At 37.8% G+C, this 24,669-nt stretch overlaps 1 protein-coding gene across 1 annotated transcript in view; it reads left to right on the top strand.

Moving 5' to 3' along the window:
• LOC145685900 (prostatic acid phosphatase-like) overlaps positions 1-24,669 on the top strand; it is a 51,238-nt gene that overhangs the window by 7,283 nt on the left and 19,286 nt on the right. The window contains exons 2-4 of the mRNA XM_081758649.1: positions 12,095-12,193; positions 15,518-15,757; positions 18,440-18,625. Of these exons, the coding sequence (XP_081614775.1) occupies positions 12,095-12,193; positions 15,518-15,757; positions 18,440-18,625 (525 nt within the window). The remainder of the gene's footprint in view (positions 1-12,094; positions 12,194-15,517; positions 15,758-18,439; positions 18,626-24,669) is intronic.

The raw sequence follows: 24,669 nt of genomic DNA, 5'->3' as shown, positions 1-24,669 counted from the left end.
AACAGGAATTGAACAAGTATTGATGTGTTTTAGTAAAACAATTGTTCTAACTAACTAACTAACTCTATGGCCTATGGAACCCGGAGGTTCAGTGCCGCGTTCACAAAAGCTCTCCACTGACTTCTATCCTTAGCTAATTGGATCCAGTTTCTACTTTGTATTCCTATCTCTGCGAGATCCATCTTAATATTACCCTCCCATCTGCGCCTAGGTCTTCCTAATGGTCGTCTTCCTATGGGTCTACCAGTCAAGACTTTGACAGCGTTTCTACTTTCTTCCATTCTAGCTACATGACCTGCCCATCTAAGCCTCCTAGACTTGACGACCCTAACAATGTTGGGTAAACCGTATAAACTATGTAGTTCCTCGTTATGAAGCTTCCGCCATTCCCCATTCTCGTTCCTCTTGGGTCCGAATATTCTTCTCAGGATCCTGTTCTCAAATACTTTCAGTCTATGTTCTTCCCTCAGAGTAAGCGACCATGTTTCGCAACCATACAGAACAACAGGCATGATTATCGTTTTATATATTTTAAGCTTCAAATTCCTCGACAGAATTCGCGACGACAAGAGATTTTGAACCGAATAGTAACACGAATTCCCTGCTTTTAGTCGACATTTAATTTCTTCGTGAATATGATTTTCGTCTTAATATTGATCCTAAATATTTGAAAGTATCCACTTTATCAAAAGTATTATTTAATATTTTAACGCCTCCACAATTTGCCGTATTACGGTTCCGACGCACTTCCATGTATTTAGTTTTCTCTGCATTTACTTCTAAACCCATGTCCGTGCAAGCGTTTAATAAGATCTCTGCATTTATTTCTACTGTTCTCCTATCATCCCCTATTAAATTTACATCATCAGCATATGCCATAACCTGGTGAATGCCGTTCAACTCTAGGCCCTGGTTGCTATCTTTGATTTTCCTTATAGCGTATTCCAGCACAAAGTTAAATAATAATGGCGACAACGCATCTCCTTGTTTCAGGCCATTTTCGACGTGGAAGCTCGTGGACAAAAATTTTCCTACCCGGACTTTACTTTGGGATTCACTTAAACATATCTTAATTAATCTAATTAGCTTTCTCGGTATTCCAAGCTCTGTAAGAACGTTGTATAATGTTTCTCTCCTAACCGAGTCGTAAGCCTTTCTAAAATCAATAAATAGTTGATGTACCGGGGTATTGTATTCCCACTTCTTTTCGAGTATTTGGCGAATGGTAAATATTTGGTCGATAGTTGATCGATTTCGTCTAAATCCGCACTGATAATCTCCAATAATTTCATCTGCGTATGGGGTCAATCTTGCTAACAGAATATTTGAAAGGATTTTATAGGATGTTGACAGAAGAGAAATGCCTCGATAATTATTACAGTCAGTTTTGTCGCCTTTCTTGTGAATTGGAACAATGATTGACTCTTCCACTCTTGTGGCAATTCTTCCTTGTTCCAGATAAGGAGAATGAGTTTGTGTATCTTGTTCCACAATTTTTCGCCTCCAGCTAAAATTAACTCAGCTGGAATTTCATCTACACCCGGAGATTTGTGTTTCTTTAATTTCTTTATAGCGGCTTCCACTTCTATTCGATTGAGTTCTGGAATATACGGTTCTGCGGTGTGTACCTCCTTTTCTCCACGCACATTAGTTTTTGGCTGCGTGTTCAGCAAATCGTCAAAGAAATCTTTCCATCTATTTAAGAGGCTATCCGTATCAGTGAGAACTGTTCCGTCAGATTTCTTTAATATATAAGCACGAGGTTGATAGCCTTTCTTAAATTCGCTGATCCCCTTATACATGTCCCGAATATTTTTATTTTTACTATTATCTTAAAGTTCCTTAATTTTAGCTTTCAAAAAATCCCGTTTCTTTGTTCTAAAAGTTTTGGAAGTTTCCCGCCTGATATCTGCGAAATTTTGTGTAGTTATTTCATTCGGATTTTGTAGCCACCGTAATTTTGCCTGTTTTCTCTTCTCTACTAGTTTAATGCATTCTTGGTCGTACCATGGTTTGTTCCTACGTATTTCCGCGTGTCCCAATTTTTCTACTGCTGAACTTTTAATGCTATCTCTAATTTCAATCCAAGTACCCTCAACACTAGTGCACTCCGAGTCTTCTAAAACCGAGAATCTATTCGAAACTTCAATCTGGTATTCCTCTCTTACCTGGCTCTCTTCTAATTTCTTTAAATTAAATCTCTCCGTTTTCGGACATTGAGTGTTACCTTTATTCAACGATAATCTCTCCCGTATTATCGCTGCTACCAGGTAGTGATCAGTGTCACAATCAGCCTCTCTAAACGACCGGACGTCAATTATGCTAGATTGTCTTCTTCTATCTACTAAAACGTGATCAATTTGATTATGTGTTTTTCCGTCTGGTGATGTCCAAGTGTATTTATGAACGTCGCGATGTGGGAATTTTGTACTCTTCACGATTAGGTTTTGGGATGTTGCAAAGTTCACGAGTCTAACACCGTTGTCATTACTTTCCTTATGCAAACTTTCGTTCCCTATAATCGGTTTGAAAATATCCTCTCGTCCTACCTTCGCATTGAAATCCCCTAATAGAATCTTCATATGGTATCGCGGGAGTTGGTCAAATATCCGTTCCACTTCTTCGTAAAAACTATCTTTTATATCGTCACCCTTATCTTCAGTTGGAGCATGTACATTTAAAACAATAATATCACACCACCGTCCCTTAAGAGTAATAAAAGAAAGTCTGTCAGTAACAAATTCAACCCGTTTAATTGCTGGTAATATTCGTTTGTGAACGAAAAACCCTGTTCCTAACTGGTGATTTTTATTTCCTTCCCCGTAAAAGAACGTGAAATTTCCGGAATTCTCAGATCCATTTCCTTCCCACCTAACTTCCTGAACTCCTACTAAGTCCATCCTGTATTTCTCTAACTCACTCGTTACAGATTTTAACGCGCCTGCCCTATAAAGACTTCTAATATTCCATGTTCCAAATCTCATGTCCATTTTCTTTTGCTGATGTCGTGCCAAGTTATCAGTCCTTGTCCGAGGCTTTTGTGAATGTTTCTGAACAAGTACCTTTTTTTACAGGATGAGGGTGTTAGCCTTACCCAAACCCCCAAGCTGGAGGACCACTCCTAGTCGTCTGTCCGCGACTGCTTATTCAGTATATTCGCAGCTAACCTATATATCTAGAGGCCTTCTCCTCGATCCGCAACCTGAGGACGCGCCATGCCGTGGTGACAGGAACCCACGTTACACGGAAAACAATTGTTCACTGTGAATAAAATACTCAACAAACAAAATTTTTATTGTATTATATAAAACTAATTAGTAATTTCATATATATAAAAATAAAAAAGTAGCATATTCTTAAGACTTATAGCCTGCAAATAATTAAAAGTAGCTCAAAAAGTAGTGTGTCACCCAATTTGAAATTTTGGTAGCGAGGGCATTTTAAAAATTGCCGAATCCGCTACTTGTAACCAATCTGGCAACACCGCACGAAGTTCCCGTAGCGTCCCTGAGAAAAAGTGCAAAAGAAAAGGGAAAGAAAATAAAAATAAAACACTTATGAAGCTGGGAATATGTCTGCCATATTTAATACAGTAAAGAAACCAACTGAAGCTGATACGGAAATTACTTTCCGAAGGTGTTGGTATTTCGTTTCTACAGGGTGTTGAGAATCAACACATACACACACACAAACCCTGAGAAATTAATCGTCAGACGAAAATATTGAAATACCGTTGATTAACATGGGTGCGTCACTTTGGAGTTACAGTCTGGCAGAAATTGGTCGAATATATCGTCGCGTGAGAATCAGAGGAACGTAACTCCATTTTCGTAGGTTTACAGGCGAGAGGATAAAAATATTATTTTCTGAGAAAGATATGTCTTTAATGAGATGGTAATTGGGCTACATTACAACAGATGATCCACAAGAAGAACAAATGACGTTACATTCCACTTACACCAAGTGGGGCTTTCAAAATTATGTCCAAACATGAAGAAAACGAAAACCGCATTTTTGGAGTTACGTTCCTCTGGTTCTCATGCGATGATATAGAGGAAAACAGGAGGTTATGGAATACCATTTACATATGTGAAAGTAACTGTCCGAGGATATATGTTAAATAAATAGTTAGTATATAGGTTTGAAGGATATTTAATGAGGACTATAATATGACAACTAGAAGTTCCTAGCACACATAGGAAGAACATAAAAGTAAAAATATTAAATGTAGAAAAACGGTAGGAGATATGGAATAGAGGGGGGTATATGGAAGAGTAGTGATGAACATTAGCCCTTTCTGGATCTTGGATTTTTGGGATATTTTTTAGACTTTCAGTTAAGCAGCTACTGCATCGTCGCTATTTATCCTAGGACCATGGTTTATACCTCATTCTCTTCAGAATAGAGCAGGCTTTCAAATGGTATCACTTGTATGCCCATACCATATACCAGGAGGGGGAAAGTGAGGTCAAAGGGAAAATTTTGGGGGGGAAACTTTTTTCACACTCTGGGCCCCTCTGGAACGGACTTGTGTGAACGTAGAGATCTCAAAAAAAAAAAAAAAAAATCTGACAAATACTACTCGGTAGACTGAATGTGTGTGCCAAATTTCAAGTTTCTATCAATAGTAAGGGCGGGAGAAATTTTATCAAGAATCCCCACAATGTCCCAAATTACCGCAAAACACACTGATTTCAGGTAAACAAAAATTCCTGAGACATCTCTATTTACCCTAGGATTATAATCCGCCAATCATTCTCTTCAGAATAGAACTGCCTTTCAGGCGGTACCATTCACATGTCTCCACCATGTATCTAAGGCGGGAAAATCCCGAAGAAAGGGATTTTTGGGCTAAAATATCCCTTTTTTCAATTTTTGCCCCTCTGGACCCCTCTGTTTTAACGCAGAGATCTGAAAAAAATCTGATAAATACTACTCGGTGGACTGAATGTTTGTGCACAATTTCAATCTTCTAGGTGGAAAAGTAAGTCCACCAAAAAAAATACCGACGATACCCCATGTTTCCCCATACAGAAGGATATTTTGATAAAAATTCCCTGAGAAATCCCTAATTACCCTAGGATCATAGTTCGCCCATCATTTTCTTCAGAATAGAACTGCCTTTCACACGGTACGACTTACGTGTCTCCATCATGTATCTGAGGCGGTAAAATTCCGAAGAAAGGGATTTTTTGGCTAAAATATCTCTTTTTCCAAATGTTTGCCCCTCTGGACCTCCCTTGTTTTAACGTAGAGATCTGAAAAAATCTGATAAATACTACTCGGTGGACTGGTGCACAACTTTAATCTTCTAGGTGCAAAAGTAAGCCCGCCAAAAAAAAAAATACCGACAATACCCCATGTTTCCCCATACAGAAGGATATTTTGATAAAAATTCCCTGAGACATCGCTAATTACCCTAGGATCATAGTTCGCCCATCATTCTCTTCAGAATAGAACTGCCTTCCAGACGGTACGACTCACGTGTCTCTATCATGTATCTGAGGCGGGAAAATCCCGAAGAAAGGGATATTTGTGTTAAAATATCCATTTTTCCAAATTTTTGCCCCTTTGGACTCCCCTGTTTTAACACACAAATCTGAAAAACACCTGGTAAATACTACTAGGTGGACTGAATGTTTGTGCAAAATTTCAATCTTATACGTGCAAAAATAAGCCCGCCAAAATAATGAACATAGGCTTAATAAAAGAAAACATATTGTTTAAAGTTATGACGTCATCACCTCCTATGTCTTGACGCATGAAGGTGTGAAACTATACGTAACGTCTTCTACAATGCCTCTGGACTTGAAAAGGAAAACAAACCCGGACGAGAAAGCTCAAATAGGAGAGTATAACGAGTTATAACGCAATGTACCGTGAAACACCCGTATGGTACAAATTGTCCCATAAGATCCCGAGAGGATTAGAAATTGCTGTCTTTCTAGAGAAGTACATATAAATTGTGCAGCGTTTCGCAACTCAAATACTCTTAACGTTCTCACTTGCAGAAATCTCATATATAGATGTTCTTGTCGGACTCATCACACTTTTCATGAGCCCATATTGAAAAAATCACACACTTAACCGACACTTCCAGATGTCCGGAAACGTACTGCCACAAAAGATGCACGTAACATCTCCATCTCCTGGTTGGATACACGGAGCCATGATTTCCCCATCACTGGAATCTTGAAGATGTAGTTCATAAGATTCACTACTAGAGTCAGTAGATGAAGATGGTTCCCCTTGACCTCTGCACCTTCTTCGGAGGAGCACGTCTTTTAGGAGGACATTTGGCGCCATGCCTGGATTCTTGTCTCTCATTCGATCATGATACGTGTTCCTTGTATGGCGAAGAAGGCAGATCATGCGCTGAGCCCCTTGGACGTTCGCGTGTAGATAGTTTGCGCTTCTGCGATGGTGGTGTCTTAGGATGAACTTCTTATCTACGGTCCTGGGAATAGGAGAGAAACGCTTTCAGCAAAGTGATACATTGTTGAGAGAACTATTCATGAATAGTTTTAACAATCAAAACAATCGAATCTAGTCTACCACTTGTAGACTATCTATCTACTGTAGACTTCACATTTTTGTTGAAATCCAAGTGAAACTGTGAGCCGATTTCGTCCATAGGAATCGCAACAGTTTTGTGATGCAAAAAGTTTCAGCTGCAAGTGTCTATGAAATGGTTGAATGCGATCAACGAGACTCCTATTCTATCTAGTCTTTGTAAACTAGACCTAGGCTACTCTGCCTAATCCACTAACCTGGTATCGGTTCTGCCGCACCAGATTCTTTATTCTTGTGTCCGAAGTATCTTGTTTCACAAACCTATGATGGAGGTCTATTATTATGCTAAACGTTTTATAATAGCTGCGAGAAGGTTATGGAATACTAACAATAGAAGTATTCCATAACCCCCTCCTATGGCCATGTTTAAAACACTCATACTCCAAATAAATCGTTCATACAACATGACATTTCGTTTTGTTCCCTAGAAACACAACATAAAGCGCACAGACACTAGTGTAGAGTTGGGCATTTAATTTGCAAAATCATTCTACGAAATAAGTAATGAAAACTTACCTGCAAAAGTTTTTCGGAGGTGCAAATTTAAAAAAGACGAACTGCAGTAAGTCATTTACCAGTAACAACTAGCACAATATTGGCACGTCACGAAGTTTCTTCGTTTACATAGTTTCGCGTATCCACGTAAAAGTAAAGCACACAACAGAGGCTATAAGCTACGATTTCATAACCCCTTTTTTCCTCTCTCTCTCTCTCTCTCTCTCTCTCTCTCTCTCTCTATATATATATATATATATATATATATATATATATATATATATATATATATATATATTTGGTCTAGGAATTAATTCGTGCGGTTGGTACGCACACATTGAAGCTGTAGTACAAACACAAAATACATAAATACCTTAAGAAAAATATTGTCCATCGCTAGCCACCACTTTCGCCCATCTGTCAGGCAATGTACGGATTCTGTGGGTAAAGAAGTCCTCATCCTTGGAAGCGATCCAGTCAGAGACCCATGTTTCGATATCTTCTGAAGAAGTAAACCGCTGTCCAATCAAATCGTTGTTCATGCAATCGAACAAGTAGTAGTCCGAAGGAGCAACGTCTGGTGAATACGGCGGGTGGGGTAAAACTTCCCATCCGACATTTTCTAAATAGGTTTTGACCGGTTTTGCGACATGTGGGCGAGCGTTATCATGTTGAACAATAAGTTTATCATGTCTGTTCTCCCATTCTGGTCGTGTTCTGGCCAGAGCTTGCTTCAAACGCATTAATTGTCGTCGATAACGTTCTCCATTCATAGTTTCACCCGGTTGCAGCAGCTCATAGTACACCACACCTTTCATATCCCGCCATATGCACAGCATAACCTTTGCACAGTGAATATCTCGTTTTGGTTGTGATGGATCTGGTTCACCTGGTTTCACCCAGGCCTTTTTTCGTTTAGGGTTCTTGTAATGGATCCCCTTCTCATCACCCGTAATAATTCGATGCAGAAACCCCTTTCTGCTCTGTCGTTGAAGCAGCAATTCGCAAATGGTTTTTCGTCTTTCAACGTCTCTGTCTTTCAATTCATGTGGAACCCAATGTGACATCTTTTGAATTATTCCCGTGGCTTTCAAGCGTTTGGAGACTGTTGTTTGATCAACGCCTAATGCTGCTGCAAGTTGTTCCTGCGTTTGACACGAATCCTGCTCGAGCAATGCTGTCAATTCTTCGTCTTGAAATTTTTTTGGCTGTCCAGCTCGCTCTTGGTCTGCCAAGCCGAAATCACCACTTCTAAACCGTGCAAACCACTTCTGACACGTTCGCTCAGCTAGAGCATGGTCACCATACACTTCCACCAAAATACGATGACTTTCAGTCGCACTTTTCTGCATGTTAAAGTAATGCAGCAGGACACCCCGCAAAAACACTTTATCAGGCACAAATTGCGCCATGTTCACTTAACTACAAACTGGTGTTGTTGACGCTTTAATCCACTGCCCTATACTACGAACGATACGCGATGACAGGGGTTTGCAACACATGTGTGGATACACGGAACTGTGGGACGCTCCGTTCGTTGCGCCATCTCTTGTCCACCCGCACGAATTAATTCCTAGACCAAATATATATATATACAGTAAAACCTCCTTTAATGGACACTCTCAGATACGGACCCGGACAGTCCTTTTCTTCCCTAAAGGTTTCAATAACCTCTTCATAACGTACAGGAATTATTCTCAGTTCTGCGATATATTACACTAGACAGAAAAGTCTTTTCCCCTCAAGTATATATATCATTAGTCTAGACGTGGTGAACCATCAAACAGAACAGCTTGAAGCTGAACTTGAAATTATTCTTATTTGATTTAAATGAAAATTACTTTCCCTCCCGCTTCCCCCCCACCCATGTAGGAAAATATATCCAAACATCTTTGGTATATTATTCTTTATCAGTTGATATGCGGTGTACGTGGTAGGGTCTATATGATTTTTTTACAGGGTGATGACATGTAGTTAAGAAAATTACCGAACATACACTATCTTTTGTAGTATACGAATATATTAACATATTCCCCAACAATAACATTATTTAACAAAAATGAATTTCTCCTTCAACCCTCCCAGTAATTCAAGTATGTAGGCCTACTAAATAGAATATTTTCATATTGAATTTTATATATTTATGCTCATACACAATAACTGCATACGATTACTGTTGTGAGAAATTAAATTTCTGTAACCTCTCTGTAACGGACACCTCTCAGTAACGGACAAAAATTCATGCCCCATTGGTGTCCGTTATTCAGAGGTTTCACTGTATATATATAAGTCAAAACAAAACGTCGGATGAAAGAACATATTCCATTAATGTGCCAGTGGATGTGGAAATGTTTGTTTTCAGTTCCTATCATTTTCCATTTTTATAAAACCTCATGGTCCTCCTTCTACATTTTGAGGCTAATGCTGTCAACTCTCCTTTCGAGAGCCACAGATTAGTGTTGACCACGAGAATAGAAATTTCTCGCCTTGTCTTAAAAATGTATACGAGAATAAAAATACATTTTTAAAATTTGAGATTAAGCGGGAAATTTCGCGTCTCGTGAGCAACACTAGTTCACCCAAGCCTTAGATCTCAAACACTATGTTAGTGTTATATGATCCATAGTATACGAACTATAAATTGATAAAGTATGGCTAATTGTACGAACATTTACTAACGTTTAAAGATACGCTAGTCACTACAGAACATATCTCAACAATAAATATAGTTTAAATGTTATATTACACGTTCCATAGACTTCTTGTGACGCGGAAGGATTCTGATAGCTTTTAGATAAAACTAAGAAATTATCAGAACATAAATTTTGTATATAAATTTGTAAAACGAGACGAGATGAGAAAACCTTATTTCTCGTCTCCTCTCCTTGTGAGCAATACTACCACTAATACAGTAATGGAATCTAGGCTCGAGATAAGCACTATGTTCTTACTAGTGGTGGGCACAAAAATCGGTTTTTCGGTTTTCTTCAAAACCGGTTATCGGTTTTCTCCAAAACCGGTTCGGTTTTTTACTTGGTCCGGTTTCGGTTTTCTTCAAAACCGATTCCGGTTTTTTTTTTCAAAATTTGTTCTATTTCTGACCAGAATGGTGTTTCCTTGTTCTCCGGAAACCGAATCCATTTCCACAGAAATAGTTTTATGTGTTTTCGAAAAGTTTTCACCGAAACCAGTTTCGGTGAAAACCAAACCGGTTTTGGAGAAAACCGAAATGTCGGTTTTTCGGTTTTTATAGAAACCGGTTTTCGGTTTTTATAAAAACCGGTTTTGCTTATCCCTAGTTCTTACACTCGACCTTCACCTGACACTTCAATTTCGAGTTACCGTATGAGATGGCTTTTTTTTTTAAAGGCCCGAATTCCCGGTAGGAACACTCAGTCGGAAAAGAGTAAAAGCTTTTTCAGGCGAGTCATCTTAAATGAGGTTTTCCTCATTCACATGAGGCAAATGTATGGTACGTAGCATAATGTCCAAGGCCATTTTTCCCCATTCATTTTTTCCTCTCTAATTCCCCGAGCAGTGTGATCGTTAAAGGACGTTATACCTCATGCGTGAAGGGCTAACACGGCCATAGATGCCGAAAGTCCAGAAATCTTAATTTCCACTTCCAGGCTCGAAAAACTTCCAGTGGGCTATGGATCCGAAATTATACATCTCTGTACGCACCATAATATTCTACTTGTAGTAAGAATTCTACATATGCATTAGTTCTACGTGTATTTTAGTACACTTTCAGTATTTTATGTGATATGCGAGGAATGATCAAAAAGTAAGCTTACAAAGTCTGCAGTGAAACGTAATATATATTATTTCATACAACCAATACGGCCAACAGATAATACATACATTAGGTTATATTTCGACATTGTCTCCATATCGGTTGTGGCACTTGTCGCATCGTGGGATGAGTTTGAACATTTTTCCTGATAAAATTCCTGTCTTGTGATCAACCACGTCGTTACGAACTGTTTCACTTCCTGGTATGAAACGAAGCGACGGCTTCCTAGGTGCTCCTTCAAATGCCGTAACGGGTGAAAGTTCCTTGCAGCGAGGTCCGAGCTGTAGGAAGGGTGACCAAGGATGTTCCAACTGTGTTCAAATCTGTTGATGCCGTGCTGAATCGGCCATTGTGTTTCTCATGAATGACATTTTCTCTTTCAGCCACAAACTTTCGACACCATTCTGCGACATGTTAAAAAGACATTACAGTCTCTCCCTAAACCTCTACCAGCTGTCAGTGAGTTTCAGCCACGGTTACATGTTTCGCCCACAGAAATCGAATAACTGAGCAGACTTCTGCGCGAGATTAGTTTTCCAAACGAGTCACCATTTGTGTTTACCTACAACTAGCACCGTAGGGGCTGAAAGTATGCACAGTTGGTAACCTCATGTATTAAAATAACCGCACACGCCCCTATAACAAGCGAAACTACAGAAATATAGACCTTGCAACCTTACTGTCTATTCAGTGGCGTAGCACACTTTTGCGGGCTCTCCCGCAAAGTATAGAGAAGGGGCCCTATTGTAAAGCCGACAGAAGTAAGGTTGAAGTTCTACTTCTTTAAATCTTCTGAGTTAAGACTTCGGGGCCCTCTATACCTCGGGGCCCCCCGCACTGCGGGGGTTGCGGGGGCAGCTGCTACGCCACTGTGTCTAATCTTTCCTCTTATAATGCAAAAAAATGTAGAATATAACGCAAGTTTAAAAAATGAGTTAAATTTTTCAGGCAAAGTTCCGTGATTAATTGTAAATTTTATTTCGTACGATGTAAAGCTAGTTTTGGTTTTCACTTTGAAAATTGGAGAAATAAAGCAAAACTTTAATAAGCAGTGTTTACGAAATGTACGGTATATATAATAGTAATTGTTTTTTAAAAGATGAAGCTTACTGTAACCAAATATATTATTGTGTATGAAATTATATGATAATTGACCATAATAATATACTTACCTCAAGTATAGCCGTTGCTATAACAATTTATGCTAAAAGAAATATATTTTTTTCGCAGTTATTTCGTCATGGAGACAGAACTCCTACAGACACATATCCAAATGATCCATATCTCAACTCCAGTTATTGGCCTGATGGGGTGGGTCAGTTGACGAAGGTAAGCTAATTTATAATTCAAATATTTTTTATTCTTATTCATAAAGATTATGAATATATATTTATAAAGTTTCCGCCTTGTTCACAAGGTCTTTGCAGCATTACAAATGATTATTTCCATATAGAGGAACATACACTTGAATATTAAAATGAAAGATGAATTCACCGAATTATCTTTCTGTATCTGTAATTATGTTCAATTGCAAATGTTCAATGTATTCACAGTTAGTCAGATGAGACATATCTCTCCCATAATCCATCTTGGCCCATACCCAACTCATCAAATTAGGGATAATTGCAGCGATGGCAGCTATGATGAGGTGCCCTCGAAATCCTCTGGTAATTTGATTTTGTCCTTTACATGACATCGCAAGAAGAAGTTATGTGGCAAAGTCGGGTGTCCTGGATGGCCAGTGTGAAAGTGATTCGTTACGTGTGGAAACATGGCAAATCTAACAATGTAGTAATTTGTCTTTGAAGTACGGAATACCACCGTAGAATGTAAAAGGATGCCGTTTTATCTGTAGGATAGTCTGCGATGTCTGTCACTGGTTAGGGCTATATGACGAAGAATGTCGTTCAAGTAATTTGCCTCAACGAGAAAAAAGAGGCTGTACACCTTCCAGTAGGACATGGTATTGGACATGCTATTTTCGGCCAAGTTCCGAGTATGTTCGACTGTAGCATGGGCATATTATAATCCCCATAAAGCATATCGTCGGCAGAAGTCACTAACTCCAAAACCATAAATGAAAATAGGCACTTTTTCCAAAACGATAACGATACACAAGGTGAAATGCACGACGTTCTAACATTGTCAGGCTAGATGTAGCAAATGAAATAGTGATGCTAAGCGTGGTTATCCTTAACATAACAGTACCATCTGCTATATCTAGTCTCATAACACGTATCAGAACGTCGTCGTATATTTCACCTTGTATATAGTCCTCGTACTGGAAGAAGGATCTAGTTCCATTTGTTTAGGAGTTAGTGACTTCTGCCTGAACGCCGACAATATGTTCTTCTAACCTTTGTGTCAGTTTCCATGTCCCAAATGGTGAAAGGCAGCCTTATTACAGAAGATTAACTTACGTTTCCATGTATTTTTGTTACATTTAAGTATTTATCATTTTGAGGTAATCGCTTTCAGCAACTACAATTTATAAAGTTTCTTGTTCCTCGAATTCTTCCACATTCATTCGCAATCATACATCACCCGTTTGCTTTGAACTAACGGGCGTACTGTGGGACCTCAAACTAAAATTAAATCTCATTTTATTTCCTTCACTATGCATACAACTTTCTGAATCAATCACTATTGTACGGTGTGAATTAGTCAAAAGCATTGAAATACTGTATATTGCATAATTTTGACAGTGCACTAGTGGATCTGTTCATATCAAAACTTAGCGGATTCTTATGTAGCGGAAATAAAAATTCCAATTATTTCAGTAATTTTACTTTAGTATTGCTTAAATTCAAATTATTTATTTATCTATATTATAAAAGAGAACGTACAAATCCTTTGTTCCCTCATCACGCTAATACGGCTGAACCAATTTCTTTTATTTTTGGGGGGTTATTAGGATTTGGACCCTAGATGGTTTTTATCATATCACTTTAATTTTTAATTACCAGTGTCTTGAGATAATTGACCATTCAAGTGTCCATAACGTACAAATCCTTTGTTAGTTCATCATAGGTATAAAAATAAACGTATTTATATGCAACCCGCATGACCGTGTCACTCGGCGGGTTAACATAAATGACAGGCGCTATAATGTTAACATTTACTGCAATTTGAAAGCGAAAAAGTAAAAATTATCTAAGTAACAAAGTTTATTGCGTTCCGGGGTGACCGCAGCGAAGCGGGGTGAACGCTGCTAGTTTCATATAAATCTTTTTATTGTTTTGGTACTTCTGTCCGAATCAAAGCTTGTAATTAATTTTTCATTCATTTTCCAATGCTTTGCATGACTAACAATACACCAGGAATTAAGATCTATGGATATTGTAAGGATCCCCACATCACGACAGAAGCACATGTCTATAAAGTCATTTCAATATATAGAGTATACTAATTCCAAAGTGTAAATAAACTTAAATAAAATTGGTATTGTTACGGGAATACAAGAGCAGAGGTTGTAGCAGGTCTACTATGGAACACAGGGGAAACCTGATAGGCACATAACTATTTTAGTGTCCATTTTAAATTGGATATTTTTGTTTAAATATTTACTTCTAGACAACTTGGGTCGTCATCATTATCCTACATACGTTTCATGGGGAACGCGGCACTAGTCCTAAACGGCACAAGACCTAAAAATCATTTCGCGGCACAAGTCCTAACCGGTACAAGTCTTAAACGGCATAAGACCTAAACGGCACAAGACCTAAAAATCATTTCGCGGCACAAATCTTAAATGGCACAAGTCCTAAACAGCACTAGTCCTAAACAGCACAAGACCTTATATTTTTAGGTTTTGTGCAATTTAGGACTTATTAATGTTACCCTGTTTCATGCTGATTCCTTCATAAATTGAGTATAACGCCATGATCACCTTTATGTATAACGAAGTTACACTGATGTTTCTGAAAAATACAACACCAAGAACAAATGAAGGAATGTGACCAACTCTCAAAATTTGTACGACAAAGTGCGATGGGGCCGCGGTGGCTCACTGGTTGAATGTTCACCTCTGTTGCGTGGTGTCCCTGGATCGATGCCAGCTCACGCCAAGTGAGTTTTGTGGTTGATAAACAGAATGTTTGGATTTTCTGAGATTCTCCTGTTTCCTTCCTTCATTCTTTCATTCTCATCATCACCATCTCTGTTGGTCTGCACGACATAAATGTGGGACGTAAAACTGAAAGAAAAGACAGCATGACATATGAGCTATTATAATTTCAATGTGCCATAGCAGTCACATGGTTCGGTGCCCAGAGTAGAGCAACAAAAGGCCGGTTTACGTAGCAGTAGGTAGTAGACCGTAGACAAGCAATCAACATAAAATAGACAAGTGCCAGCATCTACGTAAAAGGATGCAATATAATCAGAGAACTACTTTCGAGAATTTATTTTCAACATACATTGAAAATTGTTCACTATATACTGCGTTAAATGGGAATGCGCTTCCGTTCATTTAATAACTCGATAAAATCGTTATACATTTTTACTGTTTCGCATCCGTCTCCTCAAGTTACTATGCACCACATTTAAAGATAAAAAAAAAAAGGCTCGGATATTACTGTGTCTTTTAATACTAATGTGTTTGAACTTCCTGTTATTCATAAAGTTTAATGAATACTTTTTCTGTTTATATAGCTAGGGAAGATACAACTCTATGAACTTGGAAGATATCTTCGAAATCGTTATGACGATTTCTTGAGCAGAACTTACAGTGCAGATGACGTGTATGTTTTCAGCACAGACAAAGACCGTACGTTGATGAGTGCCTCTTGTTGTTTGGCAGGATTGTATCCACCGGAAGGTGAACAAGTATGGCATCCGGATATAAATTGGCAGCCTATCCCGATACATACAATCCCAAGAAATCTAGATAAGGTAAGTGGTTCTTTCCTTTTGAGTATGAGTACCATGATCAGAGAAGTATTGAACTAGTATCAATATGGACCTTTTGTTCTGTTGTTGATATTGCGTAGATGTTGGGAAGTTCTGCGAGACATGTAGGCCTACTGCAGACAAAATACACTTAGCAAAAGAGAATCTGGTGGACAATTAATATATTTTCATCTTTGAAAAACTACTCGATAATTCATCAATTTAGAAGTTCTTGTCATCATATTTGTGCAAATTTTGTCGAAAGCGTTCCCGGGATTTGGAGTTTTATTTGAAATATTAAACATTATCGTAGTTTTATTAAGTTCTACTAGCTGTTAGTTAGAATTAACAGGACATAAGTCTATCAGATAATACTGTATGTACACTCATGTCCAAAATTATTGTCGCATGTCTATAAATATTTTGTTGTAGGAATATAATTTGATAACGAATTTGCCCGGTATTTCTTATAATATTAGTATGTGATGTGTATAATCGGCAAAGATATGTATGTGGCAAATTTCATGTCAAAAGAACAGTAAATAAAAACAATAAAACGAAAATAAAACTTTCTTGTTCATTTAGCATCATTTTGTTTTGCTCATTCTAATTTTCGTATTTATAATTCTTTTCCTATGAAATTTACCACAAATATACATTTCCCGATTATACACATAGTATCAGTATTAAAAGTACCCTGCAGAATCATTATCAAATTATATTCTTACAAGAACATACTTGTAGTTATAGATATGCGACAATGATTTTGGACATGAGTATACATTGGTATGTCAGAATGAAAGATAAACAGCTTAGCATAAATGATTTCAGTACAAATTAGGCAAGACATAGACCTATATTGTGTATAATCAGCAATTAAGATCAAGAACAAAGATATTAATAATTCGTTTCCAACAAGACTCTCAAACAGTAATTTCACACCTTGACTATTTTCCGAGTTCGTTGTCATAACGGAAAAAACACATGCTAATTTAATTGCTTAGTTTTATAAATAAAAGTATGTGGTTATATATTTTCTTTATTTTGAAATAGACCGAAAACATAATTTAATAATCTTTGCGAAAAATACAAAACTGAAATGAAATCTTTGAGTTTTACGTCCCACGGTTATGCCGGTTAGGCTAAAGGAGACGGTGATAATGAGAGATGAGTGAAATGGTGGAATGAAGAAAGTGGGAGGAAACGGGAGTACCCCGAGAAAACCCACGAGCATGGTGTTTGTCCACCACAAAGTTCACTTGGCGGGGGCTGGGATCGAACCCGGGACCCCAAGCACCAGAGGTGAACGCTCTACTATTGAGCCACCGCGCCCCCTCGAAAAATACAAGTTTGATACAGATTGAAAGAATAGACTGATCCGGTCGGGATATCACAAATTAAAATGTGTTAGAGCGTAAACCGATGTATATAGATCTTCGTAATTTGGTACATTTTACACTCAAAGATCACAGGTGTTCCGTGCTACTCCGCATGTCCTCCATGCCAGACTCGGAAAATTTTAGACAATTTAGCCTCGAGGATTTTTGGCTTGATTTGTGCAAACACTGCGACTTTTTTTTTCCTCATATATTGCATATAACTTTTTTTTTTGGGGGGGGATTATACATTTAGGACTTGACATACCTATACACGAAAGTATCTTGAGGTGTTAAGTTGGGTGTATTTTTAGACTAAGGGATAAGTCAACTACGGCCATACCACCGGTTGTTGAACATTTCGTTGACGAATTTGCGCATGCGGGGTGCCCAGTGTGAATGTGTTGCAAAATGAAAGCTATTTTAGGTGACTATATTGCTCCAACTACGGCATGACAAATTTTCGACAAGTCAAAGTAATTGGTGGTGGACAAACACCGTGTACGTGGGTTTTCTCGGGATTCTCCCGTTTCCTCCATCATTTCATTTATTTCTCATCATGACCGTCTCTTTTAGTCTAATCGGCGTAAGTGTTGCACGTAAAACTTAAAGATTTCATTTCATTTCATTTCAAAGTAGTTTGTAGCACAATCAGTCTCCCGACGAATAGAGTGGCAAATCTTATCAACTCAATCTCCAGACTCACATGTTGAACGATCCGTCGAATCATCGACAGAGAACACTGTGACTTTCAGAACGTTTTATTTTTATGACGTCCCATAGAATCATCCTGTAAATTAATGACTTTAAATGTTAAAAAAAAAATAAGTTTGTACTTTATTCCTTTCGCTGCTCTTATGTTTCCAGTTCACTTTCTTGACCTCTGTGAACTTTTACTTTAATAACAGTATGTGATACAGTAAATAAGAATTATCTTCGCTTTTAAGAAATGTTTAATTCATCTAGCTTCAGTGGAAAGCCATTGTCTTTTAAGAGTCGAGCGTACAGTACTTTGTAGTAGTTTGATAATTAATTTGTGCTGTGTCCAACGTGTAACTCCTTTTTTATTGCTTATAATGATTTATTTATACGGTAATCATATTATGCATTGCCTTTTAGTAAGCATGCAAATATAATTGTGCATAACATTTGCATCACAAATTGTGTCAGTGTTCACTATTCATAAAGTTTATGTACTATTAACTCTACCATGTAAGTCTCTCTGAGAGAATACAAGCATAAAAGCATAGTTATATGTGTTTGAAGGAGCGAAACATGTTTACAGTTTCCAATTGTGTGATTCTTTCAGATTGTAATGGTAACGAAGCCTTGTCCAGCTTATGATGTTGAACTCAGAAATGCGTATAATTCATCCGAATTTCGTCAGATTGATGAAGAAAATCGAGATCTCTATGAATATCTTACAGAACATGCCGGAAAAACTTATAGCAATGTTACAGATGTTGAATTTCTGTACAATACCTTGGAAATTGAGGTATGTAAAACTTTAGTAGACAAGTAGTTTATTAGAGTATAGTAAGTTTTATTTGGCATTGATAAGTGTTAAGCTTTATTTCTCTGTACTGGCTACCGTTACCGAATCTCTCCCTTATAACCACGACTACCAGATAGTGTTCAGAATCGAGGTCAGCTCTCTTAAAGGACCGATTACCAACTATGTTAAACAGTCTTCTTGTGTCTACTAAAACATGAACAGTTTGATTTATTATTGTATGTGTTTCCATTTCGTAAGGTCCACGAATGTTTAAGAATATTGAGATATGGGAATTTTGTACTCTTCACGATAAGGTTTTTGGATGTTGCGAAATTCGTGGGTCTATCGCAGTTGTCATTATTTTCCTTATGCAGCTTTGCGTTCCATGTAATTGTTTTCAAAATATCCTCTTGTCCTACCTACGCATTGAAATCCCCAAATGGAAATTTCATAGTGTCGTGGAAGTTTGCCAAATAACACGTTCTACTTCTTCGTAAAGACTGTCCTCTATATCGTCGTCCTTAACTTCTGTTGGTTCATGAACATTTTGAACAATAATATCGTAACACCGACCCTTAAAAGGTAACAAATTCTATGATTAACAAGCTCAACATGTTTAATTGCTGATATTATTTGCTTGTGAATGAGAAAGCCCGTTCAAGTTGGTGATTTTTATTTCCTTCCCCATAAAATAATAAAATAAATGAAATTTCCTGTCAACACTGCTCCCTTTCCTTCAAATCTATAACTGCTTGAACTCCTATCAAGCACACTCTGTCCAAAATGATTGTCGCATATCTATAACTGTCTTCTTGTAATAATAATAACTGTCTTCTTGTATAATTTGACAATGATTTTGCAGGGTACTTTTAATACTGATACTATGTGTATAATCGGGAAATGTATATTTGTGGTAAATTTCATAGGAAAAGGATTATAAATACGAAAATTAGAATGAGTAAAACAAAATGTTGCCAAATGGACAAGAACGTTTTATTTTCATTTTATTGTTCTTATTTACTGCTCTATTGATATGAAATTTGCCACATACATGTGTTTGCCGATTATACACATACTAACATTATAAGAAATACTGGGAGAATTCGTTATCAAATTATATTCCTACAACAACATATTTATAGACATATGACAATAATATTGGACATGAGTGTACATCCTGTATTCCTCTAACTCGTTACAGATTTTAATGCGTTTGCCCTATAAATATTTCATATATTCCATGTTCCAAATCTTATGCCCATTTTACTTTGCTGAAGTCGTACTAAATTATTAGTTCTGGTCAGAGGCTTCTATGAACGTTTTTTAACAAGTGCACGTTTTTCATCGGATGTGGTTATTAGTCTCACGCCAAACCCCAACCTGGAAGACCACCTCTTGTCATATATTCCCGGTTGTTTATTCAATATATTCGCAGCTAATTTCTATATTTGTGAACTTCACAACCCGCAACCAGGTGACGCGTCATTTCGTAGAGACAAAATATTTTATAGAATTTCGTATTGTCTACATTTCGTCAGATGCTTTGGCGATGACCTTTTTTTAATAATGGTTTTATTAAGCAGACATACTGCTGCTATTTTTTGGTTTCAGTGGATTCCAAGGAATATACAACATATACATGGGTACCCGAAGAAAAAAATTTTTAGGGAGCTATCTCCATGGTTCCTATATTGTGTTTGGTATTTTTTTTATTTGAATTAAGAAAATCTTAAATTTAATACATTTTTGTCAGCCAGATGGGCCCGGGCGCCCATGAACATATGGAAAGGTCACAGTGGTCATATTTTGAGTTATGAAAAAGAAAATTACTGACACCGGTCCTGCGAGGCCGAGGGGATAATCTCCTCCTTCCATAGTAGTTATATAGAAACTAGCATCGTTGCCTGAAGGGCCATTTATACCTGCGTGCAGTTAGCCCCCCCTCATGCTAAATTTAAAATTATTTTTATGTCAATCGTTTGATCATCGTTTGATCAGGTATGATCAACAATTTTTAACGTTTGATCAGCTTCACTAACAAAAATATAAGCGATATTTAGTAGGGGGGCTAACTACACGCTAGCCCCCCTTCACGTCAGATTCGAAATTTTTTGATGTCAATCGTTTGATCATCGTTTGATCAGGTTTGATCAACAATTTTCAACGTTTGATCAACTTTAGTAACAGAGATATAAGGGTTCCAAAATGGGGGGCCAGCCCCCCTTCACCTCCGATTCGACTTTTTCTTATGTCAATCGTTTGATCATCGTTTGATCAGGTATGATCAACAATTTTTAACGTTTGATCAGCTTTACTAACAGAAATATAAGCGATATTTAGTAGGGGGGCTAACTACACGCTAGCCCCCCCCTCACGTCAGATTCGAAATTTTTTGATGTCAATCGTTTTATCAGGTTTGATCAACAATTTTCAACGTTTGATCAACTTTAGTAACAGAGATATAAGGGATCCTAAATGGGGGGCCAGCCCCACATTCACCTCCGATTCGACTTTTTGTTATGTCAATCGTTTGATCATCGTTTGATCAGGTATGATCAACAATTTTTAACGTTTGATCAGCTTTACTAACAGAAATATAAGCGATATTTAGTAGGGGGGTGTAACTACACGCTAGCCCCCCCTTCACGTCAGATTCGAAATTTTTTGATGTCAATCGTTTGATCATCGTTTGATCAGGTTTGATCAACAATTTTCAACGTTTGATCAACTTTAGTAACAGAGATATAAGGGTTCCAAAATGGGGGGCCAGCCCCCCCTTCACCTCCGATTCGACTTTTTCTTATGTCAATCGTTTGATCATCGTTTGATCAGGTATGATCAACAATTTTTAACGTTTGATCAGCTTTATTAACAAAAATATAAGCGATATTTAGTAGGGGGGCTAACTACACGCTAGCCCCCCCCCTTCACGTCAGATTCGAAATTTTTTGATGTCAATCGTTTGATCATCGTTTGATCAGGTTTGATCAACAATTTTCAACGTTTGATCAACTTTAGTAACAGAGATATAAGGGTTCCAAAATGGGGGGCCAGCCCTCCCTTCACCTCCGATTCGACTTTTTCTTATGTCAATCGTTTGATCATCGTTTGATCAGGTATGATCAACAATTTTTAACGTTTGATCAGCTTTATTAACAGAAATATAAGCGATATTTAGTAGGGGGGCTAACTACACGCTAGCCCCGCCCTCACGTCAGATTCGAAATTTTTTGATGTCAATCGTTTGATCATCGTTTGATCAGGTTTGATCAACAATTTTCAACGTTTGATCAACTTTAGTAACAGAGATATAAGGGTTCCAAAATGGGAGGCCAGCCCCCCCTTCACCTCCGATTCGACTTTTTCTTATGTCAATCGTTTGATTATCGTTTGATCAGGTATGATCAACAATTTTTAACGTTTGATCAGCTTTATTAACAGAAATATAAGCGATATTTAGTAGGGGGGCTAACTACACGCTAGCCCCGCCCTCACGTCAGATTCGAAATTTTTTGATGTCAATCGTTTGATCATCGTTTGATCAGGTTTGATCAACAATTTTCAACGTTTGATCAACTTTAGTAACAGAGATATAAGGGTTCCAAAATGGGGGGCCAGCCCCCCCTTCACCTCCGATTCGACTTTTTCTTATGTCAATCGTTTGATCATCGTTTGATCAGGTATGATCAACAATTTTTAACGTTTGATCAGCTTTATTAACAGAAATATAAGCGATATTTAGTAGGGGGGCTAACTACACGCTAGCCCCGCCCTCACGTCAGATTCGAAATTTTTTGATGTCAATCGTTTGATCATCGTTTGATCAGGTTTGATCAACAATTTTCAACGTTTGATCAACTTTAGTAACAGAGATATAAGGGTTCCAAAATGGGGGGCCAGCCCCCCCTTCACCTCCGATTCGACTTTTTCTTATGTCAATCGTTTGATCATCGTTTGATCAGGTATGATCAACAATTTTAACGTTTGATCAGCTTTACTAACAGAAATATAAGCAATATTTAGTAGTGGGGGCTAACTACATGCTAGCCCCTTTTTCACGCCAGATTCGAAATTTTTTTATGTCAATTGTTTGATCATCGTTTGTTCAGATTTGATCAACTGTTTTCAACGTTTGATCAACTATACTAACAGAGATATAATGGTTACAAAATTGGCGTCAGCCCCATTTCATCTCCGATTCGATCTTTTCTTATGCCAATCGTTTAATCTTCGTTTGATCAGGTATGATCAACAATTTTTAACGTTTGATCAACTTTACTAACGGAGCTATAAAAGTGAGATAAATTTCAGAAAGTAACAATGATAAATTGCCACCTACCAGGGGAAACATTCCGTTATCTACCCAGCGACGCAAATCTGTATTCAACATAGGGGGGGAAAGTGACGGATAAGACCGTTAGTAATTTTTTAAGATGTTTAAAATGTTTATGAAGTTGAAAAACAATGCTGTGGAGTATCAGAAAACTAGAATTGTCTTTAGGGATGCGCACGAGACAAGATTTGTGGCTGTCTCGTCTCGAAAATGTTCTGTCAAAGTGATGTCTCGACTCGAAAAACGTATATTTTTCTATTGGAAGAGCCGTGTCTTTACTCGAATTTTGTCAGGAAATTCCTGTCTCGATTCGTCTCGTGCGCATCACTAATTGTCTTCAACATTGGGAGACCTGCAGGGGCAGATTTGAGGCTATTCTGAGAGGACATAAATTTCTTCTCACTTTCCTTTGTTGTAATCGGGCACAAATAATCATATTTTCCCCAAAACACATTTCAAATCGAATTATTGGGGGGACAGTCCCCCTCAGTTCCAAGATTGGAGGGGATTTATCCCCCCGGAGTTTCGCCAATGTATCTACCTATGCAGAAATTAAAGTAAATTGGAATTCCGTGCTAACAAGGAACCCTAGGTATCTATCAGAGCCCGATTTTCATGAAATTTTGTATATAGAGAGAGTACCTTGAGAAACTCTCACAGCCAAAATTGTAGCTGCAGAGTCCAAGACGTTGGGACACTAGGGCCCGAGAAAGATCAAAAATTGGAACGTCAGTACATTAAGGACATGGTGAAAAAATGCACGTTTTTCTTTAAAACTAATCATTGTAACGACACGAAATGAGCATACATGGATACGAGATGGTCGATATGATCTGTTAAAATTTATGAAAAGAATATCCGCCATCTTGAAAGAGGCCATGTTGAAACATGTGCGATTGGTGTAAATGAGAAGAGGGTCATCCGATGCATTAATTTGAACGCAAATTGCCACAGAAACCTGTTGGTGAAGTCTGTTGTGGGATTACATTATTCCTGTGCTTCTGGTAGAGTGATTTAAGTACAAAATAAGCAAAGTGTATCTCATGACACTCGAAAAGATGCAGGGTATGGAGCGCTATAGGTGGACTGATATGACGTTCTGATTTCTGTTCGAATTAATTTAACTCTAATAAAAAGTTAAAAGGTAATGTCAACCATGACATTATTATAAAGATTGAACGCGTCATATCAGCACATCCACACCAGTTGCATGTTGACTGTGACACAAATGATGTAGTGCTAAAATTTTATTTCGCTCGGTTTTCTAGTTCCTGATCCCACTCATAGCGCTCCATAATCTGCATCTGCTTGAGTGTCATAAGATACACTTTGATATCTTGTACCTAAACCACTCTACCAGAAGCACAAGAATAATGTAATTCCACAACAGACTTCACCAACAGGTTTCTGTGGCAATTTGCGTTCAAATTAATGCATCGGATGACACTCTTCTCATTTACACCAATCGCACAAGTTTCAACATGGCCTCTTTCAAGATGGCGGATATTCTTGTCATAAATTTTAGCAGATCATATCGACCATCTCGTATCCATGTATGCTCATTTCGTGTCGTTACAATGATTAGTTTTAAAGAAAAACGTGTATTTTCTCACCATGTCCTTAATGTACTGACGTTCCAATTTTTGATCTTTCTCGGGCCCTAGTGTCCCAACGTCTTGGACTCTGCAGCTACAATTTTGGCTGTGAGAGT

Source organism: Thermobia domestica, chromosome 5, assembly GCF_964235325.1.
Source record: "Thermobia domestica chromosome 5, izTheDome1.hap1.1, whole genome shotgun sequence".
NCBI classification, from domain to species: Eukaryota; Metazoa; Arthropoda; class Insecta; order Zygentoma; family Lepismatidae; genus Thermobia; species Thermobia domestica.
The sequence above is the reverse complement of the archived record's forward strand: the minus strand, read 5'-3'. Positions and strand labels throughout refer to the sequence as shown.